This window comes from Crocodylus porosus, unplaced genomic scaffold, assembly GCF_001723895.1.
Source record: "Crocodylus porosus isolate Cpor-Errol unplaced genomic scaffold, CroPor_comp1, whole genome shotgun sequence".
Classification (NCBI taxonomy): domain Eukaryota; kingdom Metazoa; phylum Chordata; order Crocodylia; family Crocodylidae; genus Crocodylus; species Crocodylus porosus.
The window spans coordinates 26,649,698-26,667,152 of record NW_017728909.1 but is presented as its reverse complement, the minus strand read 5'-3'; the positions used below and the strand labels follow the sequence as shown (position 1 = coordinate 26,667,152).

Here is a 17,455-nt window from a genome sequence, read left to right as displayed (position 1 = left end):
AGGTTTAGGTTAGATACCAGGAGGCGCTACTTCACGGTCAGGGCAGCTAGGGTCTGGAATCAGCTTCCAAGAGAAGTGGTGCAGGCTCCTACCCTGGGGGTGTTTAAGAGGAGGTTAGACAAACATCTTGCTGGGGTTGTTTGACCCCAGTATTCTTTCCTGCCATGGCAGGGGGTCGGACTAGATGATCTGTTCAGGTCCCTTCCGACCCTAGAAACTATGAAACTGTTCGTGATCTTCTGTTTGCTGCTGTTTCCTGAATGCCAAATCTGAGTCTGACATGCAGCAAGTATGCAGCATTTCTCTTCAGCTTGTGACAACTTTGGTTTCACAGTCAACACTAAGAAGACAGCAGCGATGCAGCAGCCTACACCAAGAAAGCCTTACCTGGTAGAACCTACTATCACAATGAATAGCCAAGCCCTCCAGGCAGTGGACAATAGGGCTGTACAAAACAGCACAGTTTTGTTTCAACTTCCATTTTGCCATTTCAACAGGACAGCATTTCATTTTGAGTTTTGCTTCATTTAGTTTTGAAAGCACTGCTCCATTTTGCTCTGTTGAAAAGGTTTTGACGTTTTGCCCATAGGCTATAATAGGGAAGCACGAGACTGCCTATAACTTTGTCATTTCTTGCATGAATGGTAGCCCCTTCTGAGGCCATGAAGCCTGCCAAGTTTCAAAGAGACAGGTACAGGGGATTCTGGGGAACTGCACCTCAAAGTCTTGAAAGCAAAACTCATGTCACGTGTGTGTTAAGGCACAGCAGGGTGAAAACTGCAGGCATGGTAGCCCCTACTGAGGCCTGCCAGCTATCTAGAAGATAGGCACAGGGGTTTCTTGGAAACTGCACCGCAAGCTGCTGACAAGCAGAACTCATGATGTGTGACTTTGTGTGTCAAGGCACAGTGGGCTGAAAACTGCAGGCATGGTAGCCCATGCTGAGGCCATGGAGCCTGCCAAGTTTCAAGGAGATAGGTACAGGGGTTTCTGGGAAACTGCACCTCAAACTGTTCAGAGCAAAACTTGTGTCACTTGTAAATGTGAAGGCACAGAGAAAGCTCAGTTTAAACAATGCTTTTTATGCTGTTTTTCCGTCCCTCTTCCAGAGCACTGGGATTGGAAGGCACCTCAGGGAAGGATCACAGTCACTGGCCAGCTACACAGTCAATACCAGAGTAGTCCTTCACCCCCTTCCCCACACTCCTTAATTTTTCTTTAGCTGCAAGCAAGCCCAGCTTTGAAACTCGAAATGTTTCAACTGCCCTTTTTTAGTTTCGAGGCTGTTTCAAAGCCTTTAGTTTTGTTTCCATTTCACTGTTTGGAGCTCAAAACACTCGTCGAAATTTTGCATAGCTTTAGTGGACAAGTTTACCTATCTTTGGCAGCAGTTCACACTGATGATGAAACCAATGCCAAAATGCCTAAAGCAAGTGTGGACTTCTGCAGACTACATGCAAATGTGGGGGAGTGCAGAGACATCAGTCAACAAACAAAACTAAAGGTGTACAAAGCCAACTTGTTGCCAATCCTGATGTATGCTGGTAAAACCTGGATGGTGTACAAACACCATCTTATGAAGCTGAACCACATTCACACGGGCTGTCTGAAGAAACTGATGAGAATAAGATGGCAAGACAAGGTCCCAGACACTGAGGTACTTACCTGAGCAGGCATTCCAAGCATCCACGCACTGTTGATGAAATCACAGATGAGATGGGCAGGCCATGTCACCAGGATCTCAGATGAGCAACTGCCAAAGAAGATCTTTTATGGTAAGCTAAAGGAGGGAAAGTGCTTTCAGGGAGACCAGAAAAAATGCTTCAAGGAATCCCTCAAGTCATCCTTGAAACAGTTCAACATTGACCCAAAGTCTTGGTAAAATCTTGCTCATGATTGTTCCACCTGGCAAAGCCACAGCCGTATTGGAGTTACCATTTATGAGCAGATAAAAACTGCTAAGGCAGAGTAGAAGTGCAAAAGGCGTGAATCTCGCACCAGCAGCACGTCCGCTGTTGATCAAGCAATCCAAAGTGGCATCTCTTGCTGAGTGTGCCATAGAGAGTTCAAAGCACAAACTGGCCTGATCAGCCATTTATGTGTTCACAGAAACCAAAACTACCAGTGATGTCATCTTCGAATTTGAGGGACAAATAACAAACACACATATAAAAATAAAACACTGCCAAAGAAACCTAGAAAGAAAACTGATAAAGGAGTAAAGTTTCTAAAAGCTGCTCCAATAGCCAGAAGAACAAATCACATTTTATAAGAATAAGTTTTGCAGACACTAAACCCCTTAAGCAGGCTTTTAAAAATGAATACCTACTAACTGTGTTTTAAAATAGTGCATTAAATGGATTCCCACTATAATTAAAACACAACTTCCCAGCATACTACATGTAGCAGTTCCTTTAGGTAACATCCATGTTTTTCTGCATGTCTGTATATAACCTATTATGAGACCTGGATTCTAATTAGGTCTTCTGGGCAGTACTGTAATATAAATTATACATCATTATTTAGGATAATTATTACTTCCATTTTGAATATTTTTATTAAATATGTATTTTGGAAAAAGCCTGAAAAATGAAGTACAAATAAGGCATGTGTATTTATACAACAACTATAAAACTATATAGGTACAAACAATTACATAAATATAATATGCATGTTATTATATAAATAATATACATACTATATATATATACACACACACATATATATGTGCACATACACACATTAATATAGTGTGCGTGTGTGTGTGTGTCTGTCTGCATATGCGCACGTGTGTGCATATAAAAACTATAGCTGTGTGCACAAATAGTTATCATCAGGGATCTGTTTTTCTCTATTTAAAAATTGCAAATTCTCTGATTACAAAACCCCAAATCTGATTAAAATGAAACATCTTTCTCTCTCTATAGATATCTATTGAACATAATATTTTACTGATATATTTAAAATTTTAAAGCAATTTGGAAGCCTACCAATGCCTCAATCACTATAATAGAATAAATTCTAAGTACTTACATATTTTGGTATTCAATTTTGGATTCTTTATCATGGAAAAATCAGAGCTTCCCCTCCTCGTTTTGTTCATCCAGGCCCCTCACTCCCCACCCACAGTCCCTAGCCCTGCTGGTGCCTCTCACTTGCCATCCACAGCCCCTTGCCTTCCCCAGCCCTGCTGGAGAAAGCCCCAAGCTGCCAGGTCTATGGGGCCAGGGACCCAGATCTGCAGTCCCCTGGCCCCACCCAGCAGTGCCCAAGCTCTGGCTGCCACAGCAGAATGGAGTGCAGAGCCTGACTCCCTCTCCCTCATGGGGCATGGCTGGAACAGAGCCTGTCAGGGGTGGGGAAGGCGATGCAGGCTGGATTCTGCGGGCTCGGGCTCCCCACCCTGCTGCCCTCCCCCCAGGCCTCCACAGCCCAGTGGACCCAGCGTGGCAGGGCAGAGCAAGACCAGGTGAGGAAACTCAGTGCTGCCACTGGGAACTCTGTGTCACACTGGCGAGGCATATCCTGCCCATGTGGCAACAGCAAGGGGCACAACTCTGTGCTACCGCCCCCAGTGCTGCCAGCTGGGCAGAGGGCACTTTGCCAGGGCAGCGCGGGGCTTGCAGCAGCAAGGAGCTTCCACACCCAGCCCCGCTCTGCCCAGTTGTGCTGGAAACTGCCCACTGGGCAGTGGAGGCCCTGTCCCACCCCTGACAGGCTCTGCTCCAGCCATGCTGCCTGTAGGGGATGGGGAGCTAGGCTTTGCATTCCATTCTACTGTGGCAGTTGAGGCAGTAAGCCTAAGCCCATAGCAGGCAGTCTGCCCCCATCCTGCACATGGATCTGGAGGACGTGTGCCCTCCTGCCCTACACAGGGATGCATGCAGCAGCAGGCAGCCAGCCCCCTCTCCCCTCTGCATGAGCTGCCTATGGCCCTGTCCCGCTTCCCACCCAGGCCCTGCAGCCATGCTTCCAGCCCTAGGCCCCAAGCACAGCCGTGGCTAGGCAGCTGCCCCAGCCCCAACCCTGCCCAATTGTTGCCTGGCAACCATATGCATGTGTGAGCACACACTTGTACATGGCATCTCCCTGCCTGACTGCCCTTCTTCTGCTCTCCCCAGCCCTTTGCAGGCTGGAACTCTGCCAGCCTGCACAGACCTCTTAGCATAAGTGGAAAATCTGCATTTTTCTCTGCTAAAATAAAAAATTCACATTTTTCCTAGTTAAGATGGAAATCCAAGTTTTTTGGGTTTTTTTTGTTTTTCTGTGAGAAACAGAAAACCTGGAACCCTGGTTGTCATATAACTGGCTAAGGTCTAAGTCTGCATGTGCAAATATAGCATAAAATACAGACATGCATTTTTTTTTTAACATCAAGTATGTTAAGGATAAAGGTCAGCAAAAATATAATATGATATAGGGAAAAGTACTACATTTTTGTGTGCTTATATAAATAAAAATTAACTTTAAATTGCATATGCCATAGAATAATTCTTAAAAACAAGTTTCCAAAGCAAGGTTAATGGCAATTTCATTGGCATGAAATTTATCACTGACAAGCCAGTAAGCTGTTGGCTATTGTCCAACTCCCCCACACACATATCACCGTCTGGTGTGTAAGCTAATAGCATAGTGGACTTGCATCCTCCCCACTTCTCAGCCAGCTCTTTTCTTCCCCTGCAGCTACATCTTTTAACAAGATACCGTAATGAAATCTGCCCACCTGACACAGCGAGCCTTCTGCAATACCGCTATGTTTTAAAACTTTTGTGTATATTGCATTGCAGGTGTCAGGGATGAAACTTAATATACAATCAGTGACATTACCTGGCCAAAAATACAAAAAGACGCCAACCTATTGATGGAATGAATAGCTGTACTTACTTCTGAGAATATTTTCTAAATGACAATAAATAAACTAGATTTCATAGTACATTTCCTCTCTTGCACATCTGAATCCCTAGATAATTTAAATGGCCATACATTGAATCTCTAATGCAGTAAACTGTACAAAATCATGCTTTTAAATACTTCTTAATTTCAACTGGTAACATAGGTTACACTGTATTAGTCATTTATTTTAAATATTTTATAACAATGCCATAGGTGCTGCACAAGTTAATAATTACCAGTTCAAATCCAGGCTAGGTCAGTAGCACTTGTTTTGTGGCCAGCCTCAAGACATGGTGTAGATTAGAAACCAAGGGAGATCCTATTTCACCTATTAGGATAAAACTTATGCTTGAGCAGGACTCTGCCCTGCTCAAGTCACTGAAAATGTGACATTAATTTGTCTACTTTTGTAACCTGCCTTTATCTTAGCCTCAAGAATAAGTCACAAGACCCGGGAAGGAGGTGAAGAAGGACCCACTTGCCTTTAGCATTAATGGGTATTCAGGATTTGAGCAGGGAAGAACAGAATAGCATTCAGATGCCTAACAGCATGATCCCAACCAGGGCCATCCCTGGCGGGGGCGTGGGGTGTAAATCACGGTGACCGCTCCGGGCCTTGTGCTTTGGAGGGCCCCGTAGAGCCGGCTGGAGCAGCAGCAGTGACTCCACGCTGCTGCTGGACCCCCACTGAACCTGCCGCCGAATCCGGAGCATCCAGCCACTTGGCACCCCCTCTCCCCTGCCGCCAAATCTGCTGCCGGCTTCCTCAGGTCCAGGGGTGGGGCCCTGCACAGGCTGATTTGCCTTGGGACCTGCACCCTGCTCAGATTGTCTCTTGTTCCAGCTGTCCAAAACCCAAACAGCCACTGCTATTACATTGCTGTAAGCCTGAAGGTAGTTTTCAAATTTGCCTTTTACTTTGTTATTTTCTTATTATAAAGATAAAAATTAGAGGAAGTAATTCTAGGAAATAAAGCACTGGACTGGGAATTAGAAGCATAGCTGTTCTCAACTCTGCCTGCTAAATGACCTTGGGCAAACCATTTAATCTCTCTGTACAACTTACTTTCTACAGCTGTAAAATTTGTCTTAGTGATTCTTACCTTGCATGGGAGGCATTTTGAGATCTAGGTATGAAAACGTGTTATATTGTTAACACCAATAATTTGGAAGCAAAAATGTTGATGAATTGATTCAATCTTTACCAGCAAAGCCTGAACCAATTTGGAGGTGGATAGACATTCCCTTTTAATTCTAGAAATGCAGGCACATGTCTGAATTGGCTCAGGCTAGAAGCCTGGAGGTGCTAGAGGAGCCTTCCCTTCTCCTCCACAATGCTGAGCTGAGTGGGGGCATGGCCAGGCCCTGGAAGGATGCTCTGATGTTCTTGCTGCTCCTGAGAGGCCCAACAGGAAATGTTTATCACACCTAACTCAGTATTTTTCAACCCATTAAGAAAACAAAGCCTGTCTTGAAGCTCTTCTTAAACAGCTTTTCCAAGGAAGGACATTAAGATACCTGTTGATTAGCTCCAAAAAGCCTGCCTGACTTTGTCATCATCCACAGCACAGACAGTAGCCAGCATGTAGTCTGCTAGTTAATGGTGAGATGTCTGTGAAAGGTGTGGGTGAGGAGGGGAGGGGGAAATAATCCCTGCTTAGCAGACAGAAGCCAGGCACACGCTCTGTGTCTGCAAGTCTCTGCTGGAGCTGCAGCCAGGGAGCAGAGGGGAGGGGCCAGCCCTGCTGTGGAGCAAAGAGCCCTGCCCAGCCGAGAGAGCATGCTGGGATGCTGGGGGAGTTTGGTTTAACTTAAACCAGCAAGAGGTCTGGGACAGACATTCCATAAACCAGTTTGAGCCAATAATTAGGTCTGATACTACATTCAACCAGGTTTATCTCAAACTGGTTTCTGTAATTTTCAAACTGGCTTATGTGCACTGAACATCTGTTCTGTGACAGGTTTAAACCAGTTTCTGATCACTTAAACTGGTTTGTGTGTAATCCCTGTCCTTACCCATAAAGTAAGGGTGCTTAATGGGGTTTAACTACACAGATTTAGCAGAATAAAAACCATTATGACTAATAAGTTTAGCAAGCTTTAAAGTAGTTTTTGAGTCCTGAAAGACTACTTTTAAAAATTGATATTTATACTTTTAACAACTTAATGTGCTTCAAATACTACCTTCATATTAGACCTTGACATACTGTTAGTTTACATATGCATGGCAAGAATCCAGAAAAGACAAAGAATGCTGTTAAAAATATATTTCTTCTATTTATACTGAAATCCCAGTGGGTTTTAGAAGTATTACTTGCATTTAAAATTATTTCCTTACTTAGAATATGCTGGCGCAACCCAGTATGGGTTTTCCTCAGCTTCCTTTGCATGACGTAAAATGGCCTCTCTAGGGTTGCTATCATCAGTTTTATCCAGTGCAATATTCTTGACTATATATGATGACAAGGTACCACCGTGTGTTCCAACTCGCCCACCACGACCTACAACAGAAAAACAGTAATTTGAGAGACAAATCTAAAAAATAGCCAGAGAAACTAAAGATGCCTGTGTCTGTAACACGGATGGAGTATGGGAGCTACATAATATTATTGAGGAAGTAGATATACAGAACAGAAAATGCATTGAGAACTACTTTCACACAAGACTTCTCCTAAATATATTATGGGTCTGGTAAAAAATGGAGTGCTTAGTTATTCATAGCATCACTTCAACCAGTGAGCAATGTCTATTGCTCTAGGCACTGTGCAAACACGTATTTGATGGCCTCTCTATACATGCAGGTAAAGGTGTGATCTAAAGGTAGGATCTAAAGAGTAATCCACATAATCACGTCTCCTTCCATGCCAGATGTGCATGCCAGGAGCGTGACTGTGGAATTTCAAATCAGATCCCACCATGCCTTACTACCACTACACGGTGAGCCTGACCCTGGACTCTCCCTGAACTGGCAAGAAGCAAGCTCCCATGACTGGGAGCCCCCTCAGCTAATCAGGCACCCAGCCATGGAGGCACCCACCATGCCCCTGTAGCTGGGAGACTGCAGCTGCTGCAATCTCCCAGCTGAGGTGTGACATGCAATTCAATTAATGGCATGATAGGAAACAACTATAAAGTTATTACACATATTTTGTCAAATAACTGTAGCTTATTCCTCTTTTTATCATGCCATTAACTGATTGAATGTGTTGCTGGGTGACCATTTAAGGCAGGGTTGGGCAAAATATGACCTGAAGGCTGGATTCAGCCCACAAACTGATCCAGCCCCTGGCTGCCCCCCCCATGGAGCTCTGCATGGGGCCAAGCCACACCCACTCCTGTTCAGGCAGCCCACACCACACTGCTGCCTATACCCGTTGGCCCAGGCCCTGGCCAGCATGTGCAGCTTCTGGAGGGGCTGTTCCTGGTGCAGCTCTGCTTCCTTCACCTCCAGCAGGAGCCACTTGGCTGAAGCTTCCCACCCACCTACCCATTTTCCTAGAGCAGTGCTGGAAGCCACTGCTAGAGGTGAGGGGAGCAGAGCAGTACCCAACTGGCTGCAGCCACACCAGGAACTCCCCGCTGGAAGAAGTGCACACTGGCCAGGGCCCAGGTTGTGGGGGCTGTTTTGCTCCCCGCGCCTCCAGCTGCAATGCCTGCCCTTGCTGCGCTGAGGGGCAAGGAGTTGGGGGGAATTTCAGTGAGGTGGCTCCTGCCCCAGCATACGAGGCTCTGGTTGCATCTCCCAGATGCCTTCCACCCATTCCATCTGCCTGGTGTGAAGCAGTCACCTGCAGTGGGTAGAAAGCAGCTGTGAACTGGAGTCAGAGCCCTGCCTGCGCACTGGGACAGGAGCCACTTGACTGAAACTTCCCTCCTGCCCGCCCAGAATAGCATAGCAAGTGCAGGAGGCAAGGGGAGCAGAACAGCCCTGCTGGCCTAGGGCCTGGCCAGCAAGTGCAGCCACTGGGGTTGTTCCCAGTGCAGCTGCAGCTGGTTGGGCGATGCTGTGTTTCCCTTGCCTCCAGTGGTGGCTCCTCCTGTTCCTGCCCCTGCCCCTGCCCCAGGCAGGCATGCAGGAAGCCTCAGCCTGGCGGCTCCTGCTGGAGACAAGAGAGCAGAACATCACCTGGCTGGCTGCAGGTGCACTGGGAACAGCCCTGCCAGAAGTTGCACACACCACAGCTTGCCCAGTCTGCAGCTGTCCCCATGGCTTGGTCCCACGTGGAGCACTGTGGGGGCAGCCCCAGACGAGGCGAGTTCTGCTGAATCACTTCCATGCCTCCCCCAACTGGCTCCTGGAACTTAGCACACAGACAGCAATGCCTCCCGCAACACACATGCACACCTGCCTCCCCCACAGCTTCCTCCTCCCCCTCCCCCCCACACTGGGCAGCGAGTGGATTGCGCTTGCCACGCTCCTGAACACTGGTCATCATCTGCTCAGAGCCCCATAGGAAGTTTCGATGAGTTGTTGCATGGGGGGAGGGGGGAGGAGAGGGGTGCTGACTCAGTCTGTAATAACTCATCCGAAAGCTGTATGTGGATGCCTTAAGTTTACCATGTAAATGGGCCAAAGACAGTGTACAGCCAAATAATGATTGAAGTAAAGGAGAAGGCTGAGGGGGAACATGACAATGGCCTATGAAACCATGAAAGCTGTGTACGAAGTGACCAGCAAACTGGTGTTCACCAAGTCCCAGAATACTAGAACAGGGGGGCACCCACTGAAGTGTGAGAGGTTTAAAACGGACATGAGAAAGCACTTCTTTTATGTGACTCGTAGTTACATTCATTGCCACAGGAGATGGTAGAGGCAGATAGCATAGCCACATTTAAAAAGGGACTGGATAAATTCATGGATGACAGATCTATTAATGGCTATTGAACAGAATGGTTGGAGATGTTTCCTCTGGCAGCTCTTAAGCCAATAACAGTAGATGCCAGGGAGGGTACTGAATATGGGACAGATAACTCTAGATAATATCTAGTTCAATGCTCTCCCTGTAAACCATCCAGGGCTAGATGGACCATTGGTCTGACCCAGTGTAGCACTTACGTTCTTAAATCTAAAGAAGCACGAGCAAGAGATACTTATAGATCTCCAGTATAATTTTCCTTTTGCTTATAACAAGTCTGGATTACCTGGTCCTGCTACTGGAGGTTCTGGTTTGTGAGATTTCACAGGATCCAATCTATCCTTTTCCAACTGTTTCCTTGTACTTCGTTGTCGTGGTTCACGGAACATTGGAAGGGCATGAGCTGAAGAAGATTCACATTAAAAAAAAAATCTAAATGTTAGTGTCCATATTTGCCTTTAAATTTTTTATCCTATGGGCCAGATTATGAGTAGCTTTCATGCAAGAGGGATACAAGAATGCCCTACCTGCTTGCACAATTCTTTATCAAAATATGTTTTATAGTGCTTTGTGAATTTAGGTTGAAAGAATCTAATTAACTAAGTCACAATTTGGCTCAAATATCAGAGTTACATATACCTAATTCTGGAGAAAATTGCTATGGGATGTGTGTGGTGTTTTTAACCTCCAAACAAAAGGCGATATTGTCAGCAGCATAGGGTGATCTCTAATATGGCAACACTGTGGATTTTTTTTTACTGAGGAAGACAGAACTCACTGACTCATCAATATCACTTTCCAGGTTGTTCTTGAAAGCCTGCTTAATGTTTTAGACTTGATAAAGCCACAGTCCAGGTGACATGGCTGTATACCTCTAGGAATAAATATTTAGATTTTATTTTTGCAGATTTCATGAAATATGAGGTGGCTGAAACATTTGTTGGCAAGCAGAGCGCTTGATTGGTCTGCATAGAGCATCTGAGGTGACTAATGCACAGATCCAAGCTTTTTGCTGTATGCAGAGAAAAGTTTGCTAGAGGAAAATCCAAGCTGATTAATAACATGCCTGTATTTTAGAAGTAACACCTAATCCCCTCCAGTCACATTTATGCATGTTAAGCAGCCCTATGAAACTCTGAGACTAAAGCATGGCTCACTGAATGTTATACATGGAAAGATATTCCATTTCAGAAAAGGAATTATTTTACTTTTCTAAGAATTACAATAGAAAAATGTGCTTTTTGAAATGCTCCTACTCATCCCACCCAGAAATGTCACATACAACTGCAACATATCTTAACAAAAAGCCCAACACCCCTTAACAAAACTCAAGTGAAACTTAAGATATTATCAATTTAGAAACATTTTCCACTTCCATACTGCGTATGGAAGTACCTTCATCAGGCCTCAATGTTCAAGAAAAAACTAAACAATTAGGAACAAAATAGTTAGGAAGCCACCCTGGCTTTCTAAAGGCAAACTTTTGGTCATTCAGACTTTTGCCAGAAACAGCTCATATCTACTTCTGGCAAATATTATTACTAACAAGTGAATTCTTGGCTACACACAAGTTCCTAAATAGTTCCATTAAAATGCGCAAGTAATAGAAAATACTTTATTAATGTGACAAAGTATAAGGGGAAATATAAATGATTTAGAGATTCTGGAAAATATGTGATGCATGACAAAAACAAAACAGCTTCTTATAAGGGTATATTTAAATTACTTACGTGTTATAATGTAATCCTGTGTAAGTGTCTCTGCTTGTCTAGCTTTCCGTTTGGTTTTAACCACACATAATTTTGCTCCCCTAGGAGGAAACATACCATGCCTTAGTTTGCTTCTTTATAACAAGTAGTAATGATTTAAGACAAATATTCCTGACTGTGTTAAATGGAACTTTAAAAGTTCACTAATATGTTTCTCCTTGTGTGCATGTATATATGGCCATGTAAGCAAGGCTAGAGAGATAAATACATGTTATAGTATTGTTTAAGAGGGAAGTGAAAAGAAAGTGGCAGATTTATTTTATCCTCCACTTGCCTACGACAAAACTCCCCTCCCACTCAGTTTGCAACAGTTGAAACATGTTATCCTCCCTTAAGCAACAGGCATGCAGAAATATAAGTGGAGCTGCATTAAGAACTGTGGAGAGAAAGCTTGCTTAAGTTTTGCTGGCAGTAAGCGCGACCTATCTTGGTGCTATTATTTCAGCCCCTCTGTAACCACTAAGCATCTATATGCACATTTTTGCAAAGGATGGAAAAGGAAACCCCAAACCAGACTGGCTCTGAAGACACTAAACTAGGGCTTACATGAGCAATATATACTGCTACAGGCAAGTGTACACCTCTTTCATTTGAGCCTCAGGGTCAGAGATTTGCTCTGATGAACCTAGGGGTTACAGTAGACAATAAGCTGAATATAAGCCAACCATGTGCCCTAACTGCGAAGATAATAGCATATTAAGCTGCATTGAAAGCAGTGTTGCCAGCAGGCAGACTGAGGTGATTCTTCCCCTTTATTTTGACCTGGTGAAGCCACATCTGGAGTCCTGTCCCCAGTTTTAAGCTCCCCGCTACAGAAAGGATGCGGACAAGTTGGAGAGAATCCGGTGGAGGGCAATGAAAATAGTTAGGAGGATGGGGAACATGACTTACGAAAAGAAGCTGAGGGAATTGGACTTATTTAGTCTAGAGAAGAGAAGATTGAGGGGGATTTAATTGCAGCCTTCAGCTACCTATAAGAAGGTTTGAAAGAGGATGGAGTTAGACTGTTCTCAGTGATGGCAAATAACAGAACAAGGAGCAATGGTCTCAAGTTGCAACTCGGGAAATTTAGGTTAGATATTAGGGAAAATGTTCTCCCTAGAAAGTAGTAAAGCACTGGAACTGGCTATCCAGAGAGGTTGTGGAATCTCTTAGGGTTTCAAGATCTGGCTAGACAAAGCCTTGGCTGAGATGATCTAGTTAGGGATGATCCTACTCTGAGTAGGGAGTCAGACTAGATGACCTCCTGAGGTCCCTTCCAACCCTAAATTTCTATGATTCTGTTATATAACCACCTAGTTAAAACACAGGACAGTGCTGGCCAACTTCTGTGCAGCTGGGGGCCACATACCATGTGGGCTGTGGTTTCAGAAGCCACACACCAAGGCCCACTCCATGAGCAAGTGCCCTCCCTACCCTGTTGCGCAGGCAACCTCACCCCACTGTGTGCACAAAGTGGCATCCCAGACAGAGGTAATGGTGTTCAGCAGACCTCATGGTCTGGTAGGAAGGATTGAGACACTTCTCACTGACGGGGGTTCAGTCTCCCCTTGTCACTCAAGTTCACAGCCTGAATCCTCTACTGCACCTGGATCTCCAGGTAGTTCTGATGGCTTGGAGCTCCTTTTATCATCTCTAACTGGTAAGAAGTCTGTGACCCTTTCTTTCAGATTTACCATCATTCATTCTTTTATAACAATGAGGCAAGACTCCTGCAATGCCTCTATGTGGGGCTAACCTTAGTTCATGACTATATATCGACTTTTCCCTTATGCTCTATTTCAATCCTTAATGTCAGCAGAGAGCAACCTCCTGCTGGTACCATCAATGCACCAAGTTCACCTGGCAAAACATGTAGAAGGTCATTTTCAAAGGTCCCTCCTCAGCTTTAGAATTCCTTCCCCTTTTTGGCTCACTGGAACCCAAGACTAGACCTCTTCCAGAAAGAGGAAGACCTCTTTCTTCGGGTGGGTGTTTAGCAAGGAAAGTTAAGTTGGGGTACCATTTAGGGAGATTTTGTTATATATCTTTGGTAAGTTATTTTGTACTGCACTCTGCTGTAAGCCTTTGTGGAGAAGGGCAGTATATATTCATCTATATCTATAACCCCTCAATAATTAGATTCTAGACATGGAAAATTTATATTTTAAAAAATAATTTTCCATGTATAGAATCTAACTTTTGGAGGGCTGTTTTAAAATCATCCCCCCACTACAGCAGCAGGGCAAGCATTGGCCAGGGGGCAGGTGGTTGTGGGGTAGGCACCAGGGTAATTAAGTGACCTCTGCCCATTGTAGCCTGTCCTCTCCACCACTTGCCCCCCAGGGGCCAACCCCCACCCCAGAGCCTGTACATCCCTAGGCATGCTACTGTGGTGCCAGTACACCTCTACGTGGCACCTGCACCCCTCCTGCCTATCCTCTATGCTACCTGAGCTCCCACCTGTGCTTATGCCTGCTGATACCTGCCACTTCCTGCAGTGCTTGCACCCACAGGCACCTGTTCCCCACCCCCACTTGCTTCCTCTGCTGCCTGCCTCCCATGCCACTGCCCCCCTGCTTGGTACCCCTGTTGCTTGCCCTCTACTCTCCCCACCTTCCACTTGCAACTCTGGCTCTGGCTAGGGGTAGGAAGTGGGGAACATGTGCTGCCTCTGGCCCTACCCCAGCCATGCAGCAGCTGTTGTGATGGCATCGTTAGCTTCAGCCCCTACCCCAGAGCTACAGCCAGAGGCAGCAGGTGCTTTGAGCTTCCTGTGCTTGGACTCAGAGCTGCAGGTTCTGCCTCACCCCCACCCTTGCATTGATGAGGGGCTTCCCCCCTCCCACATTGAATGGGGAAAAGAAACTCATCTTAAATTTGAGTAAATACAGTAATAAATAAATTAAGGAAAAGTCAGTTGTACACTCTCCACCTGCTTGAAGGGAAATATATCCCAATAGTCACGCCAGTCAAACTAAGGGACAAAGGAGTTAATATAATACCAAGAGAAAGCAATTTTTAGAGTTGTTAAATTCACCCATTCAATCCAAGCTGCTAGCTTTCCTCTTCATCACTCACTTCCACTTTGCTGTCCTATAGGTATGTAGTGAATGGGCATAGGTGGTAACAAAAGTGCAACAGACGGGGAGCTTTCATCCCATTCCTTCCCTCAGATTTAATTTTAAGCTAATTGTGCTCATCACTGAAACTCAAAATAAGAGTCAGGACCCCAAACAAAATACAACATTAGAACCTCAAAAATGACTCTGCTGAACAAACAGCCTTATTACACTATAACCCGCACTAACCAGTTGGAGATCTGATAGCCAGAAGCTTTTAATACCGTTTCTATACAACATATTGATGAAAGTGTTCATAACTTTAGGTTTGTTTCCAAATTTAATACACAACTATGCAGCACAACAGAAAGATTAGTAGAAAACAGACTGCTTTTAAAGAACACAAGATACTTTTTTAAATCTATTACAATAAAACAAAACTCTGCAAGAAAAATCTTTATAAATCTATTTCTTCACTTCTAGTTTAATTAAAAGAAAACAAAGAAACACGGTTTTAATTATAACTATATTGTTTTAATAATTGTTATGTCATTATTAAATACCTCTGACTTTTGATGGGATCATAGTATACTTTAGCCAATCCATTTCCTGTACCAACCATGATCTGGTTCAGCTTGGGATGCCAAAGACAACGCACAACACTCTGAAAGAAAATTAAGATTGATATTTGATCATCATCTTTGGGTCTGAAACCATTTAGCTCTTACTATTAATATATGTATTACCAAAATGTGTACGAGTCCTGGTTCTGGACTGGGACCCAAATATGCTAGAATCTTTAAAAACATAGAAGAAAAAGACAATCTCTTCCCCCAAAATTTAAGATTTAAATATGAGAGGAACAACAGACAGAAACACATAGATGGGACACTATAAGGGAACAAGACAGTCTTCATCATCGTGATATCTAGTAGCTTTAGGAGTTCTGCAGCCCAGTTGTCACGTTTTGCAAACATCACAGATAAGAACAATTTTAAGGGGATATCTGAAGGAAAACAATGAGATAGTTTTGGATTTTGTAGTGTGCAAGTTGGGGAGTTTAGTGGACATTTTTTTTTCTTCCAAATTTTGGGTTTTTCTTCTCTCTATAATAAACTCTCCATGATTCTTACTTCATCTAGTCCTTCTTCCCAGTGGAACAAGACTTTCAAATGCTATGCCAATCACTCACTCACAGATTTTACAACAACTTAAAAATCAGTGATTCCTAGTCTCAATTTTTTCTTTATCTAGGATATCCCATCTAATCTAATTCCAATCTGTATCTGTAGTCAATCCTGTACTCCAGGGATAACACCTCTACTGCTTTTCTGCTTTTCTGATCAGTGTAGAAACTGGTGTTAAGAAATCAAGGCCTGAGCACTTTGCTCTTTTTCACTCATGGTATGTTATTCTGCATAACATATCACCGCTCCTTTTAATCTGAATAATTAACTCGAAGTGAAAAATTTAGAGACTTTCAAGACAATTGACTCAAGAACTAAATGATGATAGAGACAGAACAATGGGCACAATTCCAAATGGAACACAACAAATCCAAACACCATACTATATGTATTAAGGTAAATGGAGAGTGGAAATTGTTTGAGGACAGATTTGTAAAAAGGGAAAATATCCAAAACTGAAGGACGAGGGCTTGAAAGTATGTGTTACATTCGTTAGAAATGTAGACTTAACAGGACTCATCCTCATCTTATTACTTAACTGAAATATAGAAACCACCTTTCCTGCCCTTCCTCCTAAACCTACTGCTCTTCCCTTCACCAAAAGGAAGGGTTAGGCTTTCTCAAAATGAATCAGCAATTGAGTGTTAAATCTCCCTCTGTCTCAAAAGATGCACAGAAGGGTGATGCATGCAAGAGAAAAAGTATTTACAGCATTTCAAATGTATCAGTATGTTAAAAGTGTTTATGATCTACAGAGTACAAATTTAAGAGGCAAACTATAACAAAAATAAGTTTAACTGGAGAGGGCAAATGAAATATAATACTGAAGAACCTGGGATACCACAGCCATTTTAAGTCTTTTCTGTAAAATCGTAGCTTGTTGAAACATTGCCAGTTGTCAACTTCCCTACCTTGGTTTTCTTCTTGTGTCTCGCCCCAACCTCTTGTTGTTCAAGTATTATATCTGAATCATATGCTAGTAGGTTACCAGAATACCATAAAACCTACCGACATTATATTGCCCTTTTCCATAGAATAAGCACTGGCTTTCCTCAGTTTGGTGGGGTATGTGTGCAGCCCTGTTGATAAGCTGTTTGAATTCGAGAAAATTCTTATGCTTTACCCTATCAATTATTACTCAAATGCTACAGTAATTCTAACACACACAGGCAGAGTCCGAGGTCAAAGGTGGATGGCCTTTTCTTTTAGTCATATTTAGTGCATGTGTTTAGCCAGCCTTTTAAAAACTTTGTAATTAATGTGGTTCACCACTTTCTACTGTCAAGTAAATGTATTTTAATAGCATGGTACTGGATACCAGCCAACAAAAACAAATCCTGAGACAGTGTGGCTCAAGCCCTGTTGGGAATTGCTATGCTTCTAACTTGTCAAACACGCAGAGCACACTTAAAAACACTGTGGCACGTGCTTCAGAGCAGGCAGAAGAAACTGCCATAAAACACAGCACTATAAATCTTTCAGAGCAGTAAAATGTTCTTTGAATACAATTTGTTCAAACCTAAACAAATACAAACTCTGAAAAGTCAACTAACTGCACTAAGCCATTGGTATATAAATATACTTTACAAAAAGTGGCAAAACACATTTGTGATTTTTAGGATCATATCAGAAACAGACAGTATCTAAAAAAAGACTAAAAGCCTCAGTTCCAGGGACATAATCAACTAAAAAGAATTTAAAAACCCTCA

At 43.6% G+C, this 17,455-nt stretch overlaps 1 protein-coding gene across 1 annotated transcript in view; it reads right to left on the bottom strand.

Annotated features, from left to right (window-relative positions):
- The window catches only part of WDR70 (WD repeat domain 70), a 261,442-nt gene that overhangs the window by 16,332 nt on the left and 227,655 nt on the right, over window positions 1–17,455 (bottom strand). The window contains exons 14-17 of the mRNA XM_019531979.1: window positions 15,123–15,223; window positions 11,480–11,559; window positions 10,036–10,152; window positions 7,232–7,394 (exon numbers count right to left, since the gene is read on the bottom strand). Coding sequence (XP_019387524.1) covers window positions 7,232–7,394; window positions 10,036–10,152; window positions 11,480–11,559; window positions 15,123–15,223 — 461 coding nt within the window. The remainder of the gene's footprint in view (window positions 1–7,231; window positions 7,395–10,035; window positions 10,153–11,479; window positions 11,560–15,122; window positions 15,224–17,455) is intronic.